The 20,852-nt window shown below is 40.0% G+C and overlaps 1 protein-coding gene across 5 annotated transcripts in view; it reads right to left on the bottom strand.

Moving 5' to 3' along the window:
* Positions 1-20,852, bottom strand: part of LOC124411792 (neuronal PAS domain-containing protein 1-like) — a 139,421-nt gene that overhangs the window by 61,686 nt on the left and 56,883 nt on the right. For all 5 annotated transcript variants that reach the window (XM_046891225.1, XM_046891227.1, XM_046891228.1 and 2 more), the window contains one exon: positions 4,632-4,822. In XM_046891225.1, the coding sequence (XP_046747181.1) occupies positions 4,632-4,822 (191 nt within the window). The remainder of the gene's footprint in view (positions 1-4,631; positions 4,823-20,852) is intronic.

Raw genomic sequence — 20,852 nt, forward strand, 5'->3', positions numbered from 1 at the left:
TGATCAGAGGATACATGAGAAACTGTTGTTATAACAGGAATTTTTTTAAGGTTTCCGAATTGTTGAGGCAGACTTTTTACGTTTGAAACGCACAGCTGCCGCATCTATGATCGATATTTTTTATAACGAAAATTTGAAGAACAAGACAACATGCTGCATGATTCGAAAGATAACGTCGTCGTTGGCGCAAATAACGAGGGGATTGTGTACTTTTTAATGGCGAAAACTATCCGCCTGATTTGCATTTAATCGGTTCTCGCTGGACGATATTACCGGTATAACTACTTGATAAATATCGCTCATTAACGATACTATTAAGAAAAAAACGTGTAATTAGTTCACCCGTTGCACTCTGGCCATTTTACTCGTATACCTATACATACAATTTAGGTACTACGTTATACGCCATTGTTAATGATTATCAGGTTGAAAGTTTTTCACCTTTTTTTTTCTCAATAATTAATAACTATCGTTGAATTATCAATACAGTGTAGGAATGATTCTTTGGCGAAACTTGGAAAATTTGATAACGATAATGAGCTTAAGAATCGTCATTTCGGTGCAGCGGTCAGGTGCACTTCCGGTTCGCGAGTAACCCTCTGAGTGACGTATTCAATTTATTAATTTAATCAGGTGAAGCAGCTGCAGAACGAAATGAATAATGGCGATAGATAGATTACGGTCGAGCGGCCTGCGCAGGGGCTCCGACTCATAATACATACTTAAAGATATAGAGATATAATGCGCAGGAGCCGAGTGTGTTGCTTATATCGTACAGGACCCTGTGCTGTACACATTAAACGATCCCCGCTGCTGGATGTCGGATTGCGCAACTCGAATATCATCCACGTCTTAATTGAGACGCTCTGACGATGAGCATCGAAAATTATCCAAACGATTTTTATAACTTTATCTAAATCAGTTATCGCCCAGATGATCAAGATCAGTCGAGTCTCTCCTGCTTGTGGTGAATCGATTTGTCCTCAGTTGGGGACCAGCCTTGTACTTTACAAAACTAATTTCAGACCATTTTTTCGATCGAGTGATGTCACTGTGTGTCCTTTTTTCTGTCAAAGACAAATTTGGTCTTCGAGCTGGAGGCAAAAAGCTTCGCGTCACATGCACGTACCGTGATGAATTTCAGGTGCATGGTTACCATAACCAAGTCGAGGACGAAGATGAAGCGAAGATGCGAGGAGCTGCGGTTTAGTTTCCCAGTCAATCTCGGCCTGTGAATTCATTAGTCGACGAGTTGCGCGGGCTTTCGATTAAAACATCGGAAGAGTGACGAATTGTCTAATGAGGATTTGATGCGCATGCGCGGTAGGTAATTAGTCCGCCCGTCGTTATTAATGGTCCGGCCGGGACCGCGACGGTCCTCTTTGCCCGAGAATTTCATTCCGCTCCGGGAGTCTAGGCTCGAGTCTAGTCCATGAGGCCTGGACCATTAGACCAACGTCCTCATCTCCTTCGTCTCTTCCTCGCTTCCCCAACGTTCCTGCGACCCGGACAGATTACACCCGCGCCATTTACCGCCTAATGGTACGCGCCCGGTAAACGTTTCCGCAATTCTTCTACTGCGGTTTGGATTTGACGATAACTTAGATGCAGAGTTGCCGTTGTGTCGATACTTGAAGACCCGAATTGTTCTAACGCAAAAAGACGTCCAGTAATGGACACGTGCAAAGTAAGTCGTCATCTTCTCACGTCACCCCGTCAAGTAATTTTGCAAGTCTTAATAAAGTTGAGTTTGCGGTCAAACCTCATCCATCGGACCACTTATTGGATTTGGATATCGGACTTGCCAATAACTTAAACACAGATTTGCCGTTGTCTCGACACTTGAAGTCGAGTTAGAGAACCAATTGAAATCACTTTCTCAGGGTGTTCCGGAATTCTTTTGATCGAAAAGAGGTCCAATGATGTATCAATGCAAATTAAGTCAAATAGTTGTCCAAGTTTTACGCACTCTTCGAATCTTACAGTATTAGCAGCAACCTAAGTCGACGATAGATTCAATCCATCAGGCCAGTTAAGGTGTACATACATAATCCAGTGATAATAAACACGAAGGAAAGTCATTCTCGTGACGATCGAAGTTTGATACATCCGTGAGACGGAAATCGCGAGAAGGTGAAGAACATGAGAGAGAAAAAAAAAATATATCATCAGCTTGTGGGATTGCACAGATGTCGGCGCACGGAAGACTTCAAAGTGCCGTGACCTCGTGGTGAAGCGGATAGGATCTTTTGTCGTCCTGGGATCGGTACCGTACACACGAGTGTCCTTCTCCGTCTCAGGCGCATTGTTCGATCTGCGGATCCTTCTCTTATTCCCTATGGTAAGGCGAGAAAAACCACCCGAAGGAGACAAAGAAAAGCGAGAAAGAGGAGCAAGAAGAAGCACCAGCAGCAGCAGCAGAAACGGTGCCAATAATAAGACTAAGTGGCGTCGCTCGGTTAATTGCGGGGAGTTGCGCACCTTGGTTCGAAGATCGAGTGTGTGGGACGCGCTAAGCGCTACCCGAGATCTCTTATCATCCGGGACCCGGGTGCTCACGACGGTGTGCGCCGATTTCCCACCTACTACAGGGCCGACGGCACCGTTCCCAGATCCCGTCTCGCGACGTCCACCACCTCCACCTCCACCTCCTCCTCTTCCTTCTTCTTCTTCTTCTTCTTCTTTCACTTCTGCTTCTACTCCTCGACGAAAAATTACCCCGACGACGTTGCGTCCCCTGGTTTTAACGGGAAGAGCGAGAAAGGAGGCTAATTAATTCAACCACGAGATCGTGGAGGAACCGCGTTGCAGCAAGTTGACCATCGGAATTGAGAAAAGAATGGGAACCGACCCAACGGACTCTTAAACACATTCCTAGATCTGGTTCTGGAGTCACATTTTCTCACCGTTCCAACTTGCGTTACTATAGTGTCGTAATATCTTTTTGCTCGGCTGCGAGAGACCCTCAAGCAGTTATCCGTTCGGAGATCTTGTTACCAGACCGATGGTCTTGGGTCTATGTGTATGGTTTGGAGTGAACTGTAATTCAATAGCATCATTGGTCACTTCCGTGTTTTCGATGCTACCCCGATGATCGAGTCCGCGGAATTTCGTGGATTTCGAATCGACGGAGGGCTGCACAGGGAGAGACGAACTACTTAGCGATGCTTTTAAAAGCGGCACCGAGAGATTGCGTCCGAAGATATCCACGGGGGGCTGGCCGCTAGTGTATGCAAGTCGTTCCGATCAGGCCGAGGGTTACACGGTGAGGCACTGCACGGTGTTAGGTGTTCCCCGGAGTTGCAATCGCGGGCTGGAAGTTGCCTGCAGGGTGAGAGTCGAGAGGAGAGAAGCAGAAGAAGAAGAAGAAGAAGAAGAAGAAGCGTGCAAGGACCGGCGTATAATCGAGGATCTGGTAATATATCACCCGGGTACGAGAGAGCCGGCAGTCGGGCTGACCGGGTGGACGTCCTGCAGGCTGGCCAGTAAGCGAGCAGTGCGGGTGATCGAAGGAGGGAAGGAAGCTGCAGGACGAGAGGATTCGACGGGGCACGCCGAGAAATACGGTAGCGCCCCGTACTGCTGCAGCATTGTTCACACCGTTTTAATAGCTATTCATTGTCAGCATCCCGAGATCTTTTTGGTCGCCAACCAAGTGTCGCCCGATCCTCTGATACCCCGGACCTGCATCCTTCGACTCGGGCACTAACCACCCGCTTCCGATCAGCTTCGTTACCCATAATACACCGATTGAGGTGGGATTGCCGTCTTGCTGGGATAAGATTCCTAAAAGTCCTTTCGACAGAGGTCGGGAAAACATGTCCTCGGAATGTTATGGATGTTCTTGTACACAAACACAGAGATCAGCCAAAATGTCATCATGACCTCTATGAGGTTTGACGATGGATCTGAAGTTGTGATCGATCAAGTTTGATCCAAGACTCAAACAGTCACCGATAGTATTCAATAATTAAGAAGTAGGTCATTAGAGAAAGTTTCATAGTTCCAGCTGACCATGTTTCAACGATCCATCAAGAACCAGGGATTCAAACTCAACAGCAGTGTCAATTTAGAGTTTCCATCGAATCATTGGGTATAAGGTTCTCTCCGAGAGTGAATGGGATATATTTGAAAGACCGAGTTTCATCGGCGATTATTATTTCTGACCGCGTGTGCGGTGAATTAAACGATTGAAAGGATGTAGGAGAGGATTATGGAAGAAGGAGGGGCAGGTTGGCAGGAGTTCGGCAAGAATGGCAAGGGGCGTTGTACACGGCACCCGCCGGAGCAACTTTCCCGGAGTTGTTCCCTATGCCAGCCACGCACTCCCGTCTCATCCCCTCGAACCCCTGGACATTGTTTTGCTTCGAGTATTGTTTCCACAAGAAGACTAAACGACTCGTTCGCGTGGAACATCGTTCTTGGTAGCCGTACCAAAATTCTGTGATAATTACTGTATATGCTCGATTCAGATTAGACTCTGGCACAAAGCATTAAATACGCGCCCGATGCTTTGGTACATATAACCTCGCGTGGAAACAGCAGGATGAAAAGAGGAACAATGGCGGGGGAGGGGGGTTCGAATCTCCTCGTCGAGATGAGACACTCCGGAAAATAAACTTTCGACTCACCTTGGAAGTAGCTCTTCGTGCGCAAGTAGCTCACGCTTAGCCTGAGGATGCTGAGCCGGTCAAGTTTGCTCAGTATGTTCTGCTCAAAGGGTAGTAAGGACGCGAGAGTGTCCAACTCGGCGTTTAGTCGCTCTCGGTGCCGTTTGCTTGGGTTCGATTTGGTCACCCCATCCTTCTGCGGTGGCTTCAAACTGCAAAAGAATAAGAAACGTGGTCAGCAAGTAAGATCGTCTCACGATACTCCGGGTAACCACCGGCGCCTCTCACACCTGCCCCGAAATCCCCGAGGATTCTTGGCTCCTAGGGATTACCTTGTTTCGTCCCTTCAATTTCAGGGGGTTTGGCGTTAATGACGAGTGTCGGATCGTAGGTAACGAACCAAGGCTCGGAAGGTCGTGATGGTTCCTGGCTGTACATGCGCACCGTTGATATTAGTTTTTAATTATGGAAATCTTCGGTCTCTTCTCTCTCTCCCTCTCTCTTTCACTCTCTCTTGATCTTCTTTGATGGAATCGTTACTAATATTCTTGTCCCGTTCCGGAGGGGCACCGCTGCGTTTATTGCGCCGCCGTTCGCCCGTCGGATTCCCTCCGTGATATCACAGGACAATTAAAAGATCGTAATTAACCCGCGGAGGCCGGACTCACGGTGCCTGATTGACACGACGAGACGCGATGGTGCATCCTACTATATATGAAAATAAGCCCCATGCCCTCAGCTCGGTGACGGGTAACCATCGTAAGATTTCGGGTTTACGACTTTTCTTCGTAAGAGGTTTTGCCCACGGAACTCGAACGGGAAATATCCATATATGTGGATGGGAGCCGAAAGGGTGGAGGGACTCTACCAAACAGGGCGGCGATTCATTTCACCTATAAAATCTCTGAGTTAGGAAACTTTGGCTCACCGCTCATGACTGACGGCTGCAGTTACATCGTGCCGCAGTAATCTCGGTCTATACCCATCAGCAGAGTCAGGGTGGCCCTTTCACCCTACCTCCACTACATGCATGTACAATGTACATACAACCACGTCGATAGATTCAGAGGGAAATAAATTGAACAAGAAAAACAGAGGAAAGTCGAATTGAGGAAATGGTGATATCTGATGATGACATGATTACTTTATAAATCCATCGATTCATCATCTGTTTTTGTAAGAACAAATTGTCTATGCGTTTATGTATCCGCATTCTATGTTCCATTTAAGGTTAGGGTGATGTGAAACGATAGGAGGAAGTGTATTCTGTTTTCACGTAGTTCTAGAATAGATGGGAAAGTAAGATGTAAGAAGAATCGGATGGAAAATAAAATTGTTGGTATTGAAAAACATGTGAATAATACAAAGAGTATGTAACGGGGAAATGATGTAGTCGTGGATCATTAGCTGCCAGAGCGGTGCGTCCATTACCGGAGCAATGCAGCGGCCGTGGCGAATCTGTCGAAATGTTATTTTTTTTTCTTTTTCAATCCCTGTGAAGCTGGAGCGTCCTAAGAGAGAGGGCCAGAGTTCTTCACTGTTCCTAACTATTAGATTCTTCGCGGTAATCAACCGGCTCCAACACCAAAGCGTGTAATGCAGCGTTATAGGCAATAATTACAACGCAGTGAGGTTAGGTATAGGACGTTGCTCATGTCCGTGTGAATGTGTGCGTGCATAGGAGTTTGAAAATTAGTTGAAACAGACGTCGAATGTCTTGAGGCTTCAACTACGGCAAATAAAAATTCGTTGATAGAGATTGAGAGGGGGAGGAGCACCGTTGCCTCTTTTATCCGGTGCCACGTAACCGCTCTGGGACCATGGCAGTGCTCGAGTACTTACCAAATTAATATGCAAAATCAAATTTTACGGATTTACTCTCCTCGAGACTGTTTGTTTAATTGAAGGAGGCGGTCCCGTGGGAAACACTCGGGAGTTGGTTCGAGGAGGGGGGGCAAAAAGGATGGGAACTCAAAGACACCGGCTCGGGCTGTCAAACGAAGGCGTATACTTAACCAGTATACGAATAATTATTATTCTTACAGCGTGTACAATTAAAGAGCGAGAGATGCTTCCTCCGCGTACATCCAGCTCTGTATAACCTGTATTAATATCCACCCCGTTTGTTCACGTAACTCCATATGCGAGCCGAGAATATCTCGCACACCTGACGCGTCCAGAGAACAGCTCCAGTTCTTATCGTGGGCTATTAAGAAAGTATAGTGTTAATGAGATATTGCCGGTCAGACGGAGGGACTCTGAAACCGCCACTTTGAACGTACAGTGGACCGTTTTGTAATCCAATTTTCTTACACGCTGACAAATCTTATTTGAAATCTCTGCAGTCAGCGAGGTTAAAAATTACCTCGAATCCACCCCCCTTCGTGTTCACATCACCGACTGACAATGATGCCTGGCATTCGGTGTACCATACCTAGCCTAGAAGGAGACCTTGCGTTGGTCAAAAACCAGTTTTACACAGTTCACCGAACTTTCGGGAAACGGACCCTTTCGACTTTTTATCTGAACCCCAATGGCGGGTCAAAACGAAATGTTAAACTCTGGGCATCGAAGCTTGATTATGTAACAAAGCGGGTAAAAGTCGTCTAGGTACCTTGACTTTGGAGTTCTGTTGATAAACGAATAGGTTAGGTTACATCAACCCATTCTGGAGACCTTACTGTCAGAGTTCAGTGTCAGCTGAAACTTGAAGTCACTGTCAAGCCTTTATATTAAAATTTTATGTGTCTATGGTCAACGTATCGTTTGTTTCACCTGTCACTTGCGTCACTTTAGTCATTGGCAGATAAAATTTGATCAGAAAGGAAACTCGTTCCAGTTTTGATACTAAACAAAATAGTGAGTGACTGGGAACCCATTTACGAAGATTACTGTACAGTAAAATTGATTAATGCTTCAACCTTTCGACTAACTTGTCTTCGGTCCGAAAAAAATATGAGTTCAATTCTATACGATTGTGTGACAATGATTCCCGATCTCTCTTCGCTAGTCATTGTCACATAATTCGTATAGAATCGAACTCGCATTTCGTTTCATAACCGAAAACAAGTTATCCGAAAGATTAAGGCATTTCAGAATTTTACTGTAGATACGAGGAAACTCTTTGATTCCTGAAGTGTGTCAGGTGTTGTTTGGAGAATCTAGTCTAGGTGAAGAGCAAATTCATGCGTAGACGGGTTGGCAGAAAGAGAAAGAGAGAGGTTGGCGCTGTTGGTCGTGCGTCCAGGACTATCTTGAGCTGTGTGGTGCAGCAGGCGGAGGGGAATAGTAATTAGCTTTGTTTTGCACGTCGAGAGGAGGAACAAAAGGCGAGTGCCGCTCGCTCCGGTCTACAGCTAATGGCGAGCTAGCTCCGAGAGCTCCATGGCATGGCGGCCGCTCGCTGCTGCAGACCGGTAATGGATTTTGTGTCATCCAATAATTAATAGAGTCGCTCGGCTAAAGGCAAAGGTAAAGGCAAAGGTAAAAGGCAAGGGTGCCGGGGAATAGACGGACAAGAAATTTTGAGGACGCAGATGGCGCTGCTGAGGAGGAACACCGGATAACGGCCGACGTGTCTCTCCTCTTCTCGGCTTTCCTTATTATATATACACCGGTGCTGAACGCGCGGTGAGACTATAAGGTCCGAACCCCGTTCGACACGCTTTCTACCATCTAAACATTTTAATTTTATTTATAACCGCGTTATTGTCCCCGCTCTATTACCCCACCATTCACCGCGTTCCGCTGCACCATTTCCACGTCTATACCATGTAAACGCGCTCCATAATCTCACGGATCTTGCTCATCCTCGTGCGCTTATCGGCTGTGTTTGTCCATTCACCCTTTATTTGTGTCACCGTAATATGGGCAGAATTGTTTCGTTATTATCTGCAGGCGAGAATAATGAAAGGTCGTTTATCTTCTCAGAGATCTTTAGCCAATGAATTTTGCAATAATATATCAAAGGAAAATAAATTAAAAAATTCATTTACTCGTCTGAAATTTTATTTATTGGAGGATTAATTTTAATCTAATCAGATTCTAATCTCGCTTATGCTATAGTGTCAAATAAATGACTTGCGTCTACCAGCGAGTTGTGAAAAAAATTTCATACCTACTTTACGTGTGTTATTAAACAAGTTTCAAAGAATAAAACGAATTTTTAGTCAGAGAATTTATGCGTCAACGGTGATCTGCATAATAGCTTTTTTCTTTTATCAACGCAATTAATTTTCTCGATCCATATTATAAGTCGTGCTACCGCATTATGTATAAGGAATTAGTTTTTTTCACCTCTTCGTCTTCGTCTTCTTCGCCATCTTTTTATTTTCACTATTTTTTTTTTTTTTTCCTCTTCCTTCTTCTTTTTCTCTGCAAATTATTTTCTTATCGGCGAACATCGCGATTCTGTACGACGAAGCTTTCGAATAAATTGCATCGAAGGTGCTCCGCGAGTGGTTTATATACAGTTTATACCAGAGAACAGCAATTCACGTTCTAATTTCGTTATAACGTTGCTTGCGGATAATTTATGGATCGCATTTTCCTATCTTGGAATGGTGCACATGTATACGTATGGATATGTAACATCATATACATATATATGTATACACATATACACAGACTCGCTTGGTCTTGATCGTGGTCTAAAATTTGCACCGTAATATACTTACTGGCAGCAGATCAAATCGACGGAAGTGTTCCACTCCCTCCGAGGGTTTCAAATCCGGCCGCCACACGGCTGAAAACGGTGAGAGAAAACAATACGAGGTGCTTCTGAGAGTTTCGTGAGCGACAACTTTTCGCTCATACATCATATATATTTAGATAGACATGTGCGCAAATTTCAACAACAGACAGAATATCGGCTTGTAATCTTATTTAATTGTCATCGTGAATATTTTACCGCCATTTCATTATCTCCGTATATTTTCTTAACCCTTAAAAAGCCTTCTTACTAACAATAAAATGCTCAATTCACAGTCGTCAAAATTTTTGAGGTTAGAAACATTTGGTCGCCCTGGCAAACAGTTGCTCTCGGATTGTCGCGCGTGCGCATTAAATTTTAGCAGACGACGGACCGTGCAGCGGTTAGAAATTCACTCTGTATGTGTATATATGCGTAGCAAGAGAGTTAGAAACGGTAAAAAAGACAGTAGCCAATAAATATTTATGAGGAGACACAATGCTTGTTCGATCGATCCATTCCACGTGGCCAAAGGCCAGACGAAATCGATCCCGTTCCTTGGCTCCTTCAGACCGTTGGATTCTCCTTAAAACCGAAACATTCTTGTCTCGATACTGCAACCTAAACTACACTTATGAAATATATAAAATTTGTTAATAGGTTGTAATTTTTTTGTGAAAATCTTTAATCATACCCAAAGATTTTTTTCAGTTATATTTGTAGTTTTGTGCTATGATTAATATTCCTTGTACATAATTTGCAGGAACAAATTTTTTGTGAAATAAACAATTTTGCTGATACGAATAGTACAATGTAACAAAAAAATTTATTCATTTATTTATTTACTTTCTTGGCGCAATACAGCGAACGATGGTAGATGCTTGCCGATAATTACGGGTTTCTTCTTTTCGCGGATTGTGAAAATGGATGAATCGTTTTACTCGCTAATATAAAAATCGATGCCCATGCACACGTGCCGCCGCCATGAGGCGACGCAATTCGTTTGGTATTCGTCGTTATAGTTGCCGTACCTATTTAACAGAAGCATTCACCATCCATCGAAACCGTCGAATAGACATGTAAAATAATTTCCACGTGAAGTTTTAAAATAAAATGAAAAATACCTAGAAGCAAAATACGAAATGCCATTCTAAGGGTTCGTGCGATTTTTAGAAAAAATTTTCAAAGTACAAAAAGTCAGTACGAAACGGAATCAATTCAACATTTTGCCCTATTGCGAGTAAAATTTCGTAATTTATAAAATGGAAAAAATCTAAATAACAATAACGATGATAATAACGAAGAATATAAAATTCTCGGGGCAAAAAATTTGGAAAAAATTAATGATTTTATAATTTTCTTGTCATTCTGACCATAATTCCAACCCTAAGCGAAAAATAAAATTCCTCGATGACGTACTTAAATTCCATGTTACACATTTCCCACGATCAAGTATTATACGTTCAAAGTAAATATTTGCGTGAAAATTGGTTGACCAAAAGCTTTGGCAAAAAAAAAAAAAATTCATAAAAAAAGAGCTTTTTTAAAGTCAGAAGCTAGAATCAACGAACAAACAGAGCGAATATCGGATATAAAGTATTACATCATGCAGGCATTTAACCTGTGCAGCCTGTGCGTGTATAATAAAGTGCGTATACGCAGCTATGTACGTATTACATATATATACGATTAACCCCACAATTCTTTCGGTGAGATAAATATCGGGATATATTATATATACATATATACATATATATATATGTATACGTATATACTCATGTATACATATAGATATCCCGATTAACCGTGGCGTCAAATAAAACTGAATATAAAAATCTAACCAACCATTCGTGAATCGTGTCCCACGCGACTTCCCCCAAATAATAACAACAATAATAATAATAATAGTAACGCGAACGTTCAAAACTTCAATGGTTCGTACACTTTGACCCGCGAACTGTATCAAACCTATAAACCTGATTATCGCATCACGCGGCGTTACATGTCAGCGTGTTTGTTAATCACGGTTGTTTTTTTTTTTTCAGTTTTATTTATTTTTTTACTTTTTTCATTACCTTTTCTCTTTTTCCTCCTCGTTATTCGTTTTATTGATATTTTACCTTACATGTACGTGGTTTTAATGTTCAGGTTTTTTTTTTTTTTTTCTCTCTCTTCTTTCTATTCGTTGGCACAACCCCTGTTCAGTTTTCACCCCCACGCGTAATCTGGGTATTTAAATTCCCGCCAGTGGGAGGATCGGGGGTGCAAACGAGGGGGGGTGCATTAGTCGTTGTTATGCCAGGCGCTACCGTTGCCAGATACAAAAAAAACCCTCTGCCTTCATTCCCTCCCCCTAAGGCTAAGCCCACCTCTCTATACCCCCTAGTCTACACGAAATATCAGATCAGGTCAAACCTCGACGCTATAAATTAACACGAAAAAAAGAAAACGAAGGAGATATATATATATATGTATATATATATAGAGGGAGAGAGAGAGAGAGAGAGAAGGTTTGGAGAAAAAAGAATTTAAAAAAAAAAAAAAACAGTCGTAGAGAAAGAGAGAGATGGAAAAAATTTCAGCTCTCTATAATCGTATCTGATTTAAAAGGGCGGTGATAAGCTCGTTCGATTTTACCGTTTCTCGTGCTTTGTTGTTGTTGTTGGTATTTTTTTTTCCTTTTATTCTCTACCTTTCAGGTATTCTGTACACTTTTTTTTTTTTTTTTTTTTTTTTTTTGGATCTGCTTTATTACTCTAGCTGCGACCTGATTACCGGACACAAAGCCAGCCGTCGTTTATACTTAATTACGCGATTGTGCACGCGGCCATCTTGGATCTAATCCCCGATTCGTTTTTTTTTTTCTTCTTCTTCTTTTTATCACTGGCTTTGAACGTAAAAATTTAGTGAAATATTTTTACGAGCGTGGGATAAACGGCGAATTATTCATCGATAAAACGAAACGTAGAGGTCGTTTAATTAGAGAAGTGGAAAAATAAGTATCCAAGTAATAGAAAAAGTATTGATAAATAGCCGAAGGAGAAAAAAAAAAAAAGAAAAAATTGTTTTTTTTTTCACTACAATTCATTCGAGTTTCTCATCGGGTCAATTCAAACTAGTCAAAAATCAAGGAACGTAAAATTTAACGGGAAAATGAAATTCATACTTGATTCACAATTGAAAATTGACGTGAAAAAATGAGCTGCCTATTAACCTCGTACGAAATAAAATTATGCTGAACTCGGAGTACAGAATTACACATCACACATACAATTGCTGTAAATATTTACAAGAAAGAAAGTGTGTTTTCAACGTTTTACGACATTCGCTTCAATGATTGATCGTACGAATCTCATTTCGTAACATAACCTCACATATTCTACTTCGTAAACACACGTAATAATACGTATAAAGTCCACACACATGGCCTGTGCTTCTGGACATTGCCAGCGATGATATTATCTGACCGGAAGTCGCACGAGGGAGGGAGGTTCTCGGGTGCCTGTTGCTAGACACCAGCCGCAGGGTGTGAACCGCGAAACAGTGGAGTTCCTACGCTGGTGGTGGAAAATAAGCACCAAAGTGCATCGGAGTGTGCTCAACACAGACTCGCGTTTTATTCATTTGCCTAATTCCGGCAAATATTTTTCAAATTTTCCTCGATCTTTCAACATAGATCACTTTCCTACGATCGAAGAAAACCGAGAACCTTAATTCATAGCTTTTCTACAAGTAATCTTATCTATTATGCAACAATTAACAGGTTAAGGAGACTTTGAAATCCACTGCAACAATTTACTACAAATGTGTCACCTATCATAATATTCTTCAGATTTTTTGGTTCGAAAAATTTTGATTTTTCATTTCCTTAATTTTTTCACGTTTTTAAGTACCCCTCAAAAGAGCCTTTCTGGTAAATTTTGAAATTTTTTTTTGATCCCTTTTCTTAAATAAATTATCAAATTTTCAAAAAAAAAAAATCAACAGATACACTCACTTTCAAAAACATGATTTAAAATTTCAAACTCAAAAATCTTAATCAAAAACACTGAATATATACATATTTTTTTTTTGTAAAGGCCATGTAAAAACAAAGAATCAAAAAAAATGCTTTAATTTGGACCATTTTTAAGAAAGTTATGAACAAAAAACCCCAAAAAAGAGCGATTTTTTTCTTTTTATAAGTACATTTATGCCCGTTGATCTTTACAAATAAATAAATAAATGAATAATTACAAAATTCTTCTGCTAATACAGCGCAGACTTCAAGGCTCTCGACCTCAACGTCGGCCACACGCCAAGCCTAGATCGATCAGCTGGGCAAATTACTTTCAAGGTTGCCGCTGCTTCGAGCCTCGAATTTTTCCAGATCCTTAATCAACCCCCAGTGTTTTGTGGTTATTCGTCGATATCAGCTGCTCACAAGTGCTGATTGATCACAGAAATTGTTTCGAGAATCTTATGAAAATATACAAACTTTTCAATAAAATCTATCTACATTAAAAATATACGTTACAATTTAAATTTCTAGGTTCTAAAAACGGGAAAATAATTGTTATGGAATTTTAGGACTGTCGTGGCGATTATTAACTGCTTGAAGGATTTTTTTTTTCCATCAATAATTCTGCAAAGAGTACAAAAATATTTTATGCGAGAAGCTTAAGAATTTTTGAATTGGAAATTTAGTCGCAATTTCAACGAAAAGTGTCATTCCGATTCATTTACACAAAAAGTATAAACATCCATGAATGAGTTTTGGTGTTTTTATAATCTACATTTTTCATCTGAGGAAAGGATTATTTTGTAATTAGATTCCATTGATATTCGATCATCTGAAGGATATATTGAGACCTGAAAATCAAGAATAAAATAATTTCTCGCATTTTTGAAGGGTACATATTTAACATTCAAAAGATGTCGATTCTTCTTTCATTTTTCCGAAGCTATTCAATCGCAAATCTAGTGTCACATGATTTCAAACGATTTCTGAGCATTCGTGAGTTAATTAACGATTCTAGAAGTCAACAGCGATTCTCTTTTTCCCCACTGAATTTTTGCACCCTGTGTACTTATTTTCTTAGAATTTTTTGTGGTTTTTTTTTTTATTTTTTCCCTTATTTTTTAGGTTAAAAGAAAGATTCTGGCAAAGGATGAGCTTTTTAAGCTACGAGGAAGATCCCGTTAAGTCAATTTTCCACTTTCTTAAATATTTTCCTTGCATTCATGAAATATCGTGAATAACAACTAAAAAATTTTTCTTGCTGCCCACGTCAATCGTAATATTAATTTAGATCACCAAGAAGACACATACTTGTATTATTGAGTCTCGAAAGATGTTGATGATGTTTCGAAAAGTGTATATCCAATTTCATTAAACTGTTTAAATAATTGAACATGAACTGTTAATTCAGGAGAATAAAATTCCCAGTTAACACATCCTTGTGTCATGGATCGCGATCCTTGGGTTGAATATAAACATCATGAAAGAAATAATACTTAAAATCTTCAACCAATTAAAAAAAAAAAGTGTGAAAAAACGTGAAAATTCAAATAAGCGCGTCTTCCACGTAACGTAGAACGCTCATATTTTCACAAAATCTTTCTTTTGACCAAAACAAACTCTACAGGATATGCCACGGTGGAAAATCGTCAATTTATTTATTTGTTTATTTTTTTTTTTCTGAAACACCCTAATATTTATACAAAAACCGTGTCACGAGTCGTCGGCCATCTTGCGAGTTATATTTCCACCTGGGGTTGCGCCGCTGCAGGATCACAGGGACGAACAGAAGCGTGTAAGGGTCGCCCCTTGTCTCGGTGTGAGATAAAGCCCGACTCTCTCTCTCTCTCTCTCTCTCTCTTTCTCTCTCTTTCCCTCTCTCTGTGTATGATTGCGTGTGCATGTATGAACCGACACGCTTTCGCAGGTTGATATGAACGTATATTCGTCCCGGGGCGCCTGCGCCCGGCAAGGGTGGGTCCGCTATGGATTTTCGAAGGTAAGCGACCCGCCGCGCAAGTTCCGGGGTGGCTTCTTTCGGGGGACAATTTCAGGGTGGGGATAAAACTGAAGGAGGGTGAAGAGTTGGGGAAAGAGAACGGGGGGGGGGGGGGGGGGAGTGGGATAAAGGATGAGGGGGAGTGGCTCGGGGATAAACAAAAAACGCGTTTTCTCTCCAGGCCCTGAGAGAGAGAGAGAGAGAGAGAGCAGAGAGAAAAAAAGGGATGAGAATAGAAATTTTTTACTTTAATTATCGAACGATAGTTCTTTTTGAATAATCCATTATTTTACTCCTTGCAGAATGACGATAAAAACTATTTACATCGTTTGGGATCGAAACATCGAAATTTATTTGGAAGAATACTTTCGAGAATTGTTCGGGATTAAAAAAAAAAAAAAAACATCAAACCGTTGAAACGAATACTTTTTTATTTTTATTTTTTCTGTGTTTGTTTTTTGTTTCTCGTCATTGGAATTCAACCAAAAATTCTTTTCCATGCAGCATCGAAATGAAAAATGTTTGTTTGTTTTTTTTTTTTTGAGGGGACGGGGGGGGGGGATGAAAACTTGATGATTTTACAGCTGACGATATCAGCTTTAACTCCAAAATATTTGAATATACTTTCCGTTTGAATAATTTACACATTTTAATTCGATTTTTCTATCATACAGCTGTTTTTGTGTTATTCGTAAAATTTTGGAAGAAATATCGCAGTTTTGTTTGAAATAACGATACTTAACACCAACGAACCGCAATAACGTCGTCAAGATTGTTTTTTTTTTTTTTCTTCTTTTTCTTTTTCAAAATTTCAGCAATTCAACATATATTTCTTGCATTAGAATTAAGTTACGTACGGATTTAACGACTTGTTTCACTGCTTATCTCGTTGCTCTTGCTGTCGCTCTCTTCGTCTCTTTTTGATTTATCCGTTTACATGCGAACATTACGCGGCATATGTATTATAAATATCCTCATAACAATCGTACGACGCAAAGTTATACAGTAATTACTCAACTGAATTGAATTACGAACAACAACAGCTATCACGTCCGATCTAATGGGTTAATGCGAACTGGTCACGTGCCTCTTGGATTATGATCAATTCACAATAATATTCGCCCATTCGCTTCGATGTGGTGAAATAACACTGCTTGTGTACACGCAATTGTACAGTGTACGCACAGAGTGATTTCCTAACGACTGCATAGCCGTCGTCTGTTAAAATTTAACTTTTTGCCAGGGTGATCAACCAATCGTCATAAATTTATACGACACTTCGCCTCGATGTATGATCTAACCTCAAAAATTTTCACACTTGTCCGGTCTTACTTCTGCTCAATTCACAACTGTAAAAATTTTTTAGGTTAGAGACGGTTGGTCACCCTGTTGTATAGTTGCTCACGTAACAACGAACAACGTAACGTGCAGTCGTTAGGAATTCTCTTTTTTGAAAGTTAGAAAAAATTTCCTGCTCCAAAAAATTGTTTCTTCGTTAATTCTTTGATTGAACCGAAAAAAAAAAAACAAAATGCTACCGAAGATAACGAATTAAAATTTATAAATTTCCCCAAAAAAAAAAAAATCTGCTACGTTTTTGTCGCTCTTAGCTGTACAGATGCACGAATATACAAGTACGAAAGCTTTTCGGTGTAATGGAAAATGAAAATATGTTCAGCACTCCATCAAACGGCTGCCGGATGTGGAAGGGAAGGGCCGAACGTCGCGGCAGGTTTCTTGGGGAAGTTAGAAGGCGGGTGAGCCACCCCTTACAGAACCAGAGGCAAGGGCTGAGTGCCTTCAATCAAAGCTCGATTTACTCTTCATAGCCTCGGCCGCGATCTTAAAGAACAAAGAAAATAAGAAAATAATTTCTCTCCTATTTTTACCTGCCCCACGTCTTTTTCTTTTTTTTTTCTTTTTGACAAATTGCTTCCGAAATTCGTTCGATTTCGTCGTAGGCAGCTAGCATAAAATTTGAATTCCTCAATTTCTTCTTCTTTTTTCTCCGCGTTCCTTTACTAAGAAAAAATATCTCATTAATTACCGCAACGCGTTTTTTGAGGGTGTATAAATCCATCCCTTGTTTGAGAAGAGAATCAAAAAAGACTGTAAATTCCTGGTACAAGAAAAAAAAAAAAAAAAAAAAAAAAATTCGTTATAACTAAAATATGTTTTTTCTTCGCTGCACGCGGTGACAACTTATCGGTTGAATTCGTCTTTGATGAAGAAAAAAGAAGATAAAAAAACATCACTCACAGCCCTTTCTAATTCTCCTCTTCAATTAGTTGTAGTGGCGTTGCGCCGTGTCATTATCAAGTAATAAGGTAATTTCGTATACAAGATTATACTAGGCGAGCACACATCATATCCGTATCACGCGTGCCTTTCTTCCGCAATATTTATAGTCTCATGTATACACGGTGTTTTTATTATTATTATTATATATATATATATATATATATACCTAGCAGCTAGGCCTGGTGGTTCTACAAATACGCGTCTCCGTATATAATAACAATAACAACAACAACAACAATAATAATAATAATATATACACCTAAGCTGGTATGCAGAGCTGCCGCGGAATAAGTTACGACCGTTGAGATTAAAGTTGCGTTTATTGTTTAATTAGTTAATTGTTTAATTACATAAGTAGATAGACCCCACCGCTACACGTTCATAATCCTGCTTCTCTCCTGCACGACGCGACTTCGTATATATCGGCATTGCGGACGCTGGATTCACTAATTATTATGCGGCCCAGCAGCTCGTCCCTTAATTAACTAGATTCTAGAACAACAGTTTTTTTCGCGTGCCAGTAGCGGCTTCGTTGCGTAAAAAAACTCTGCCGAAAAAAAAGAAAAAAACGAAAAGAAAGAAAAAATTACAACAAAACTTTAAAAAGTTTAAAAACTCTTATAAACGAAATTGATTACAAAAATTGTGATAATGCCTCAAAATTTTATGCCTCTTCTATAAACGAACGGTCTGAAAATTTTGAAGTGAAAGAAAGAAAGAAGGAAAATAAAAAAAGGAAAAACGGAAAATCTCAGAAAACCGGAGCGGCGATCTTATTCTAACGTACGGGTGAGGGATAATTGACGTTTCTAGCTGGGTAATCTATGCTCGAAGGTACAGGTCTTAGGATATATGCGCTTTTAATGCGCATCTATACACATACATATAATGCGCCTCGCTTTGTGTAATATACCGTGTGCGCACGAGGAAAGTGCGCACTTTATGCGCGTCCGTCAAAACGTTCGAATTTTATTGGCCGACAGTTACCGCCTGATTGAGCAGCCACCGCAATACCCATTGCGACTGTCAGAAAATATCCCTAGGAGCCCACAGCTAACGGTCGGCTCGCTCCTAGGGACATTTTCTGATCATCGCGATTGGTGTTGCGTCGGCGGCTCAATCGGGCGGTGACTATCAGCTAAAAAAATTCGAACGACTTGAACGACTGTAAGAAAATGTCCCTAGGAGCCCACAGCTAACGGTCGGCTCCTAGGGAAATTTTTTGACCATGGTGATTAGTATTGCGTCGGCTGCCCAATCAGGCGGTGACTGTCAGCCAATAAAATTCGAACGACTCGACGCATGCGCATGAGGTGCGCACTTTCCTCATGGACACACGGTATATATACGTATGTAGAGACGTGACGCTCTGCTTCGAAAGCTATTTCTTCGCTAATAGGCGAGGAACTGCAGTGAATGCAGCCCCGAGTTTATGCTCCAATTAACGCGCCCATCACGCCCTGACAGGTTCCAATATAAGGTATATCCGTAGGTGAGGGATATGGGTATGCATATTTTCGTTTACATACTTGTGTCTATAAAGTCTCGACTCGTCTCGGAGGTGGGAGAAAATTCAGTAGAAAAGATATCTCGCAATTTTTTAAACTTCACTTACCTGACATTACAAGCAGCGTTAAAAATAAATTAATTAACTTTACGATTTATATGATAAAGTGCGTTACGCATACGACAATAAATCCCAGACACTTTACCGATAGTTATAAATAATCGTAATTTTTTTATTACCAATTCTTGAATTATTATACCTTTTTTTTTTTTCTTTTTTCTTTCTACTCGTTGTACTTCATTCGGCGATGCGTAATGGTCCGAGTATATTGCAAAATTCTGATATATCCTGTTGAAATTTGTTCATTCGTTCTTTCATTTTTCATCATTTTTTTTTTTGTTTTTGTTTTCCTTATTGGAAAAAAAATTATTTACACTCAAAATTGAGATAAAAAAAAAAAAAAAAAAAAAAAAAAAAACTGTCGATCGATCGAATCTTTAGTTTAAAGTTGAAAGTCTGTGTTTTTTTTTTTTGCTCAAGTATGCGAATAACGCGCGAAAAATTATCCGAGTGCAAATAATTTTCGATTGAGGTATCGACGATGAGGAGGGTAATTTTTTTTTTCTTTGATTTTTTTTTTTTTTTGTGTCACTTTTTCATTTTCCCGCCTCTTCAAAACTCCACACAACATCGATGTATGTGTAAGTAGTAGGTAAACGCGCGTAGGTAGGACGTGGAGCTCGGATATGCCTCCGGGGTAAGAACGCTGCCAGATATACCCCCCGATAAAATATAATGATGAGATCGTTACCGGGATATCCTCTGCAGGTTAAGGAAGTCTGCTTGTTTGTACTTTGTTCAACGGCGCACATAGCTAAATAGATATTTATACGTATATATATGTATGTATATATATATACCTAAGGCCATACGTAGGTATAATACAACGTATCATATGGTGTACATACGTACATATATGGCTATAAATTTATGGGATAAAACGTTCGTGTATCTAGGTGTGATTATATATGTATAGGTAATACTTTATTACATGGAAAAAGCCGGCGCTGCTAATTGTTAGAAAATTATTCCCTGATCATAAACACGCTTTTCTTTATTACGATCTTGTCTCATCATTATTCATCGCTCTGAATTTCAAACTTTTATATCGCCTCAAATTACCCTAGAATACACCTATCGCTGCACGGTAATAATTGCGGGAATTATTCGCGAGGTATGTAATTATATATATATATATATGGTAAAAAGAACAGATATGACGAGGAAAAGCTTCGTTAAAAATTTGATCATTTGGCTGATTAATTCTGCGGTTAATCGAAGATTGACAAATTTTTTTTTCTTTTCTTTTCTTTCAATTTCTTATGGACGGATGCGTTTTTAAATAAATTTTTTTTATGCTGTCGTTGTTTAATTAATTAATTATTATTGTTGTTATTAATTGCGTTTTGGAGTTTATTAAGATTCAACACTCTTTGAAATTTGTGTCTTATAAAATTCTACCTTCCGGTTTATTAAATTCCAAATCTTTTTTTCTCAATACAGTGAATTTTCCTAATAATACGAACGAAAAAGCTAAGAATGAATATTATTTTTTTTTTCTCTTTCTTTGCCTCTTGTTCTTCCTGAAGAAAGTAGCCGATATTTCCGAAGAAGATTTCTGTTTTTCGAATGAAAAAATGGCACCTGCAGCCTTCTTCGATTACTCTCTTGAAATATTTACAGTT

The sequence above is a fragment of the Diprion similis genome, chromosome 10 (genome assembly GCF_021155765.1).
Source record: "Diprion similis isolate iyDipSimi1 chromosome 10, iyDipSimi1.1, whole genome shotgun sequence".
In the NCBI taxonomy this organism is placed as follows: Eukaryota; Metazoa; Arthropoda; class Insecta; order Hymenoptera; family Diprionidae; genus Diprion; species Diprion similis.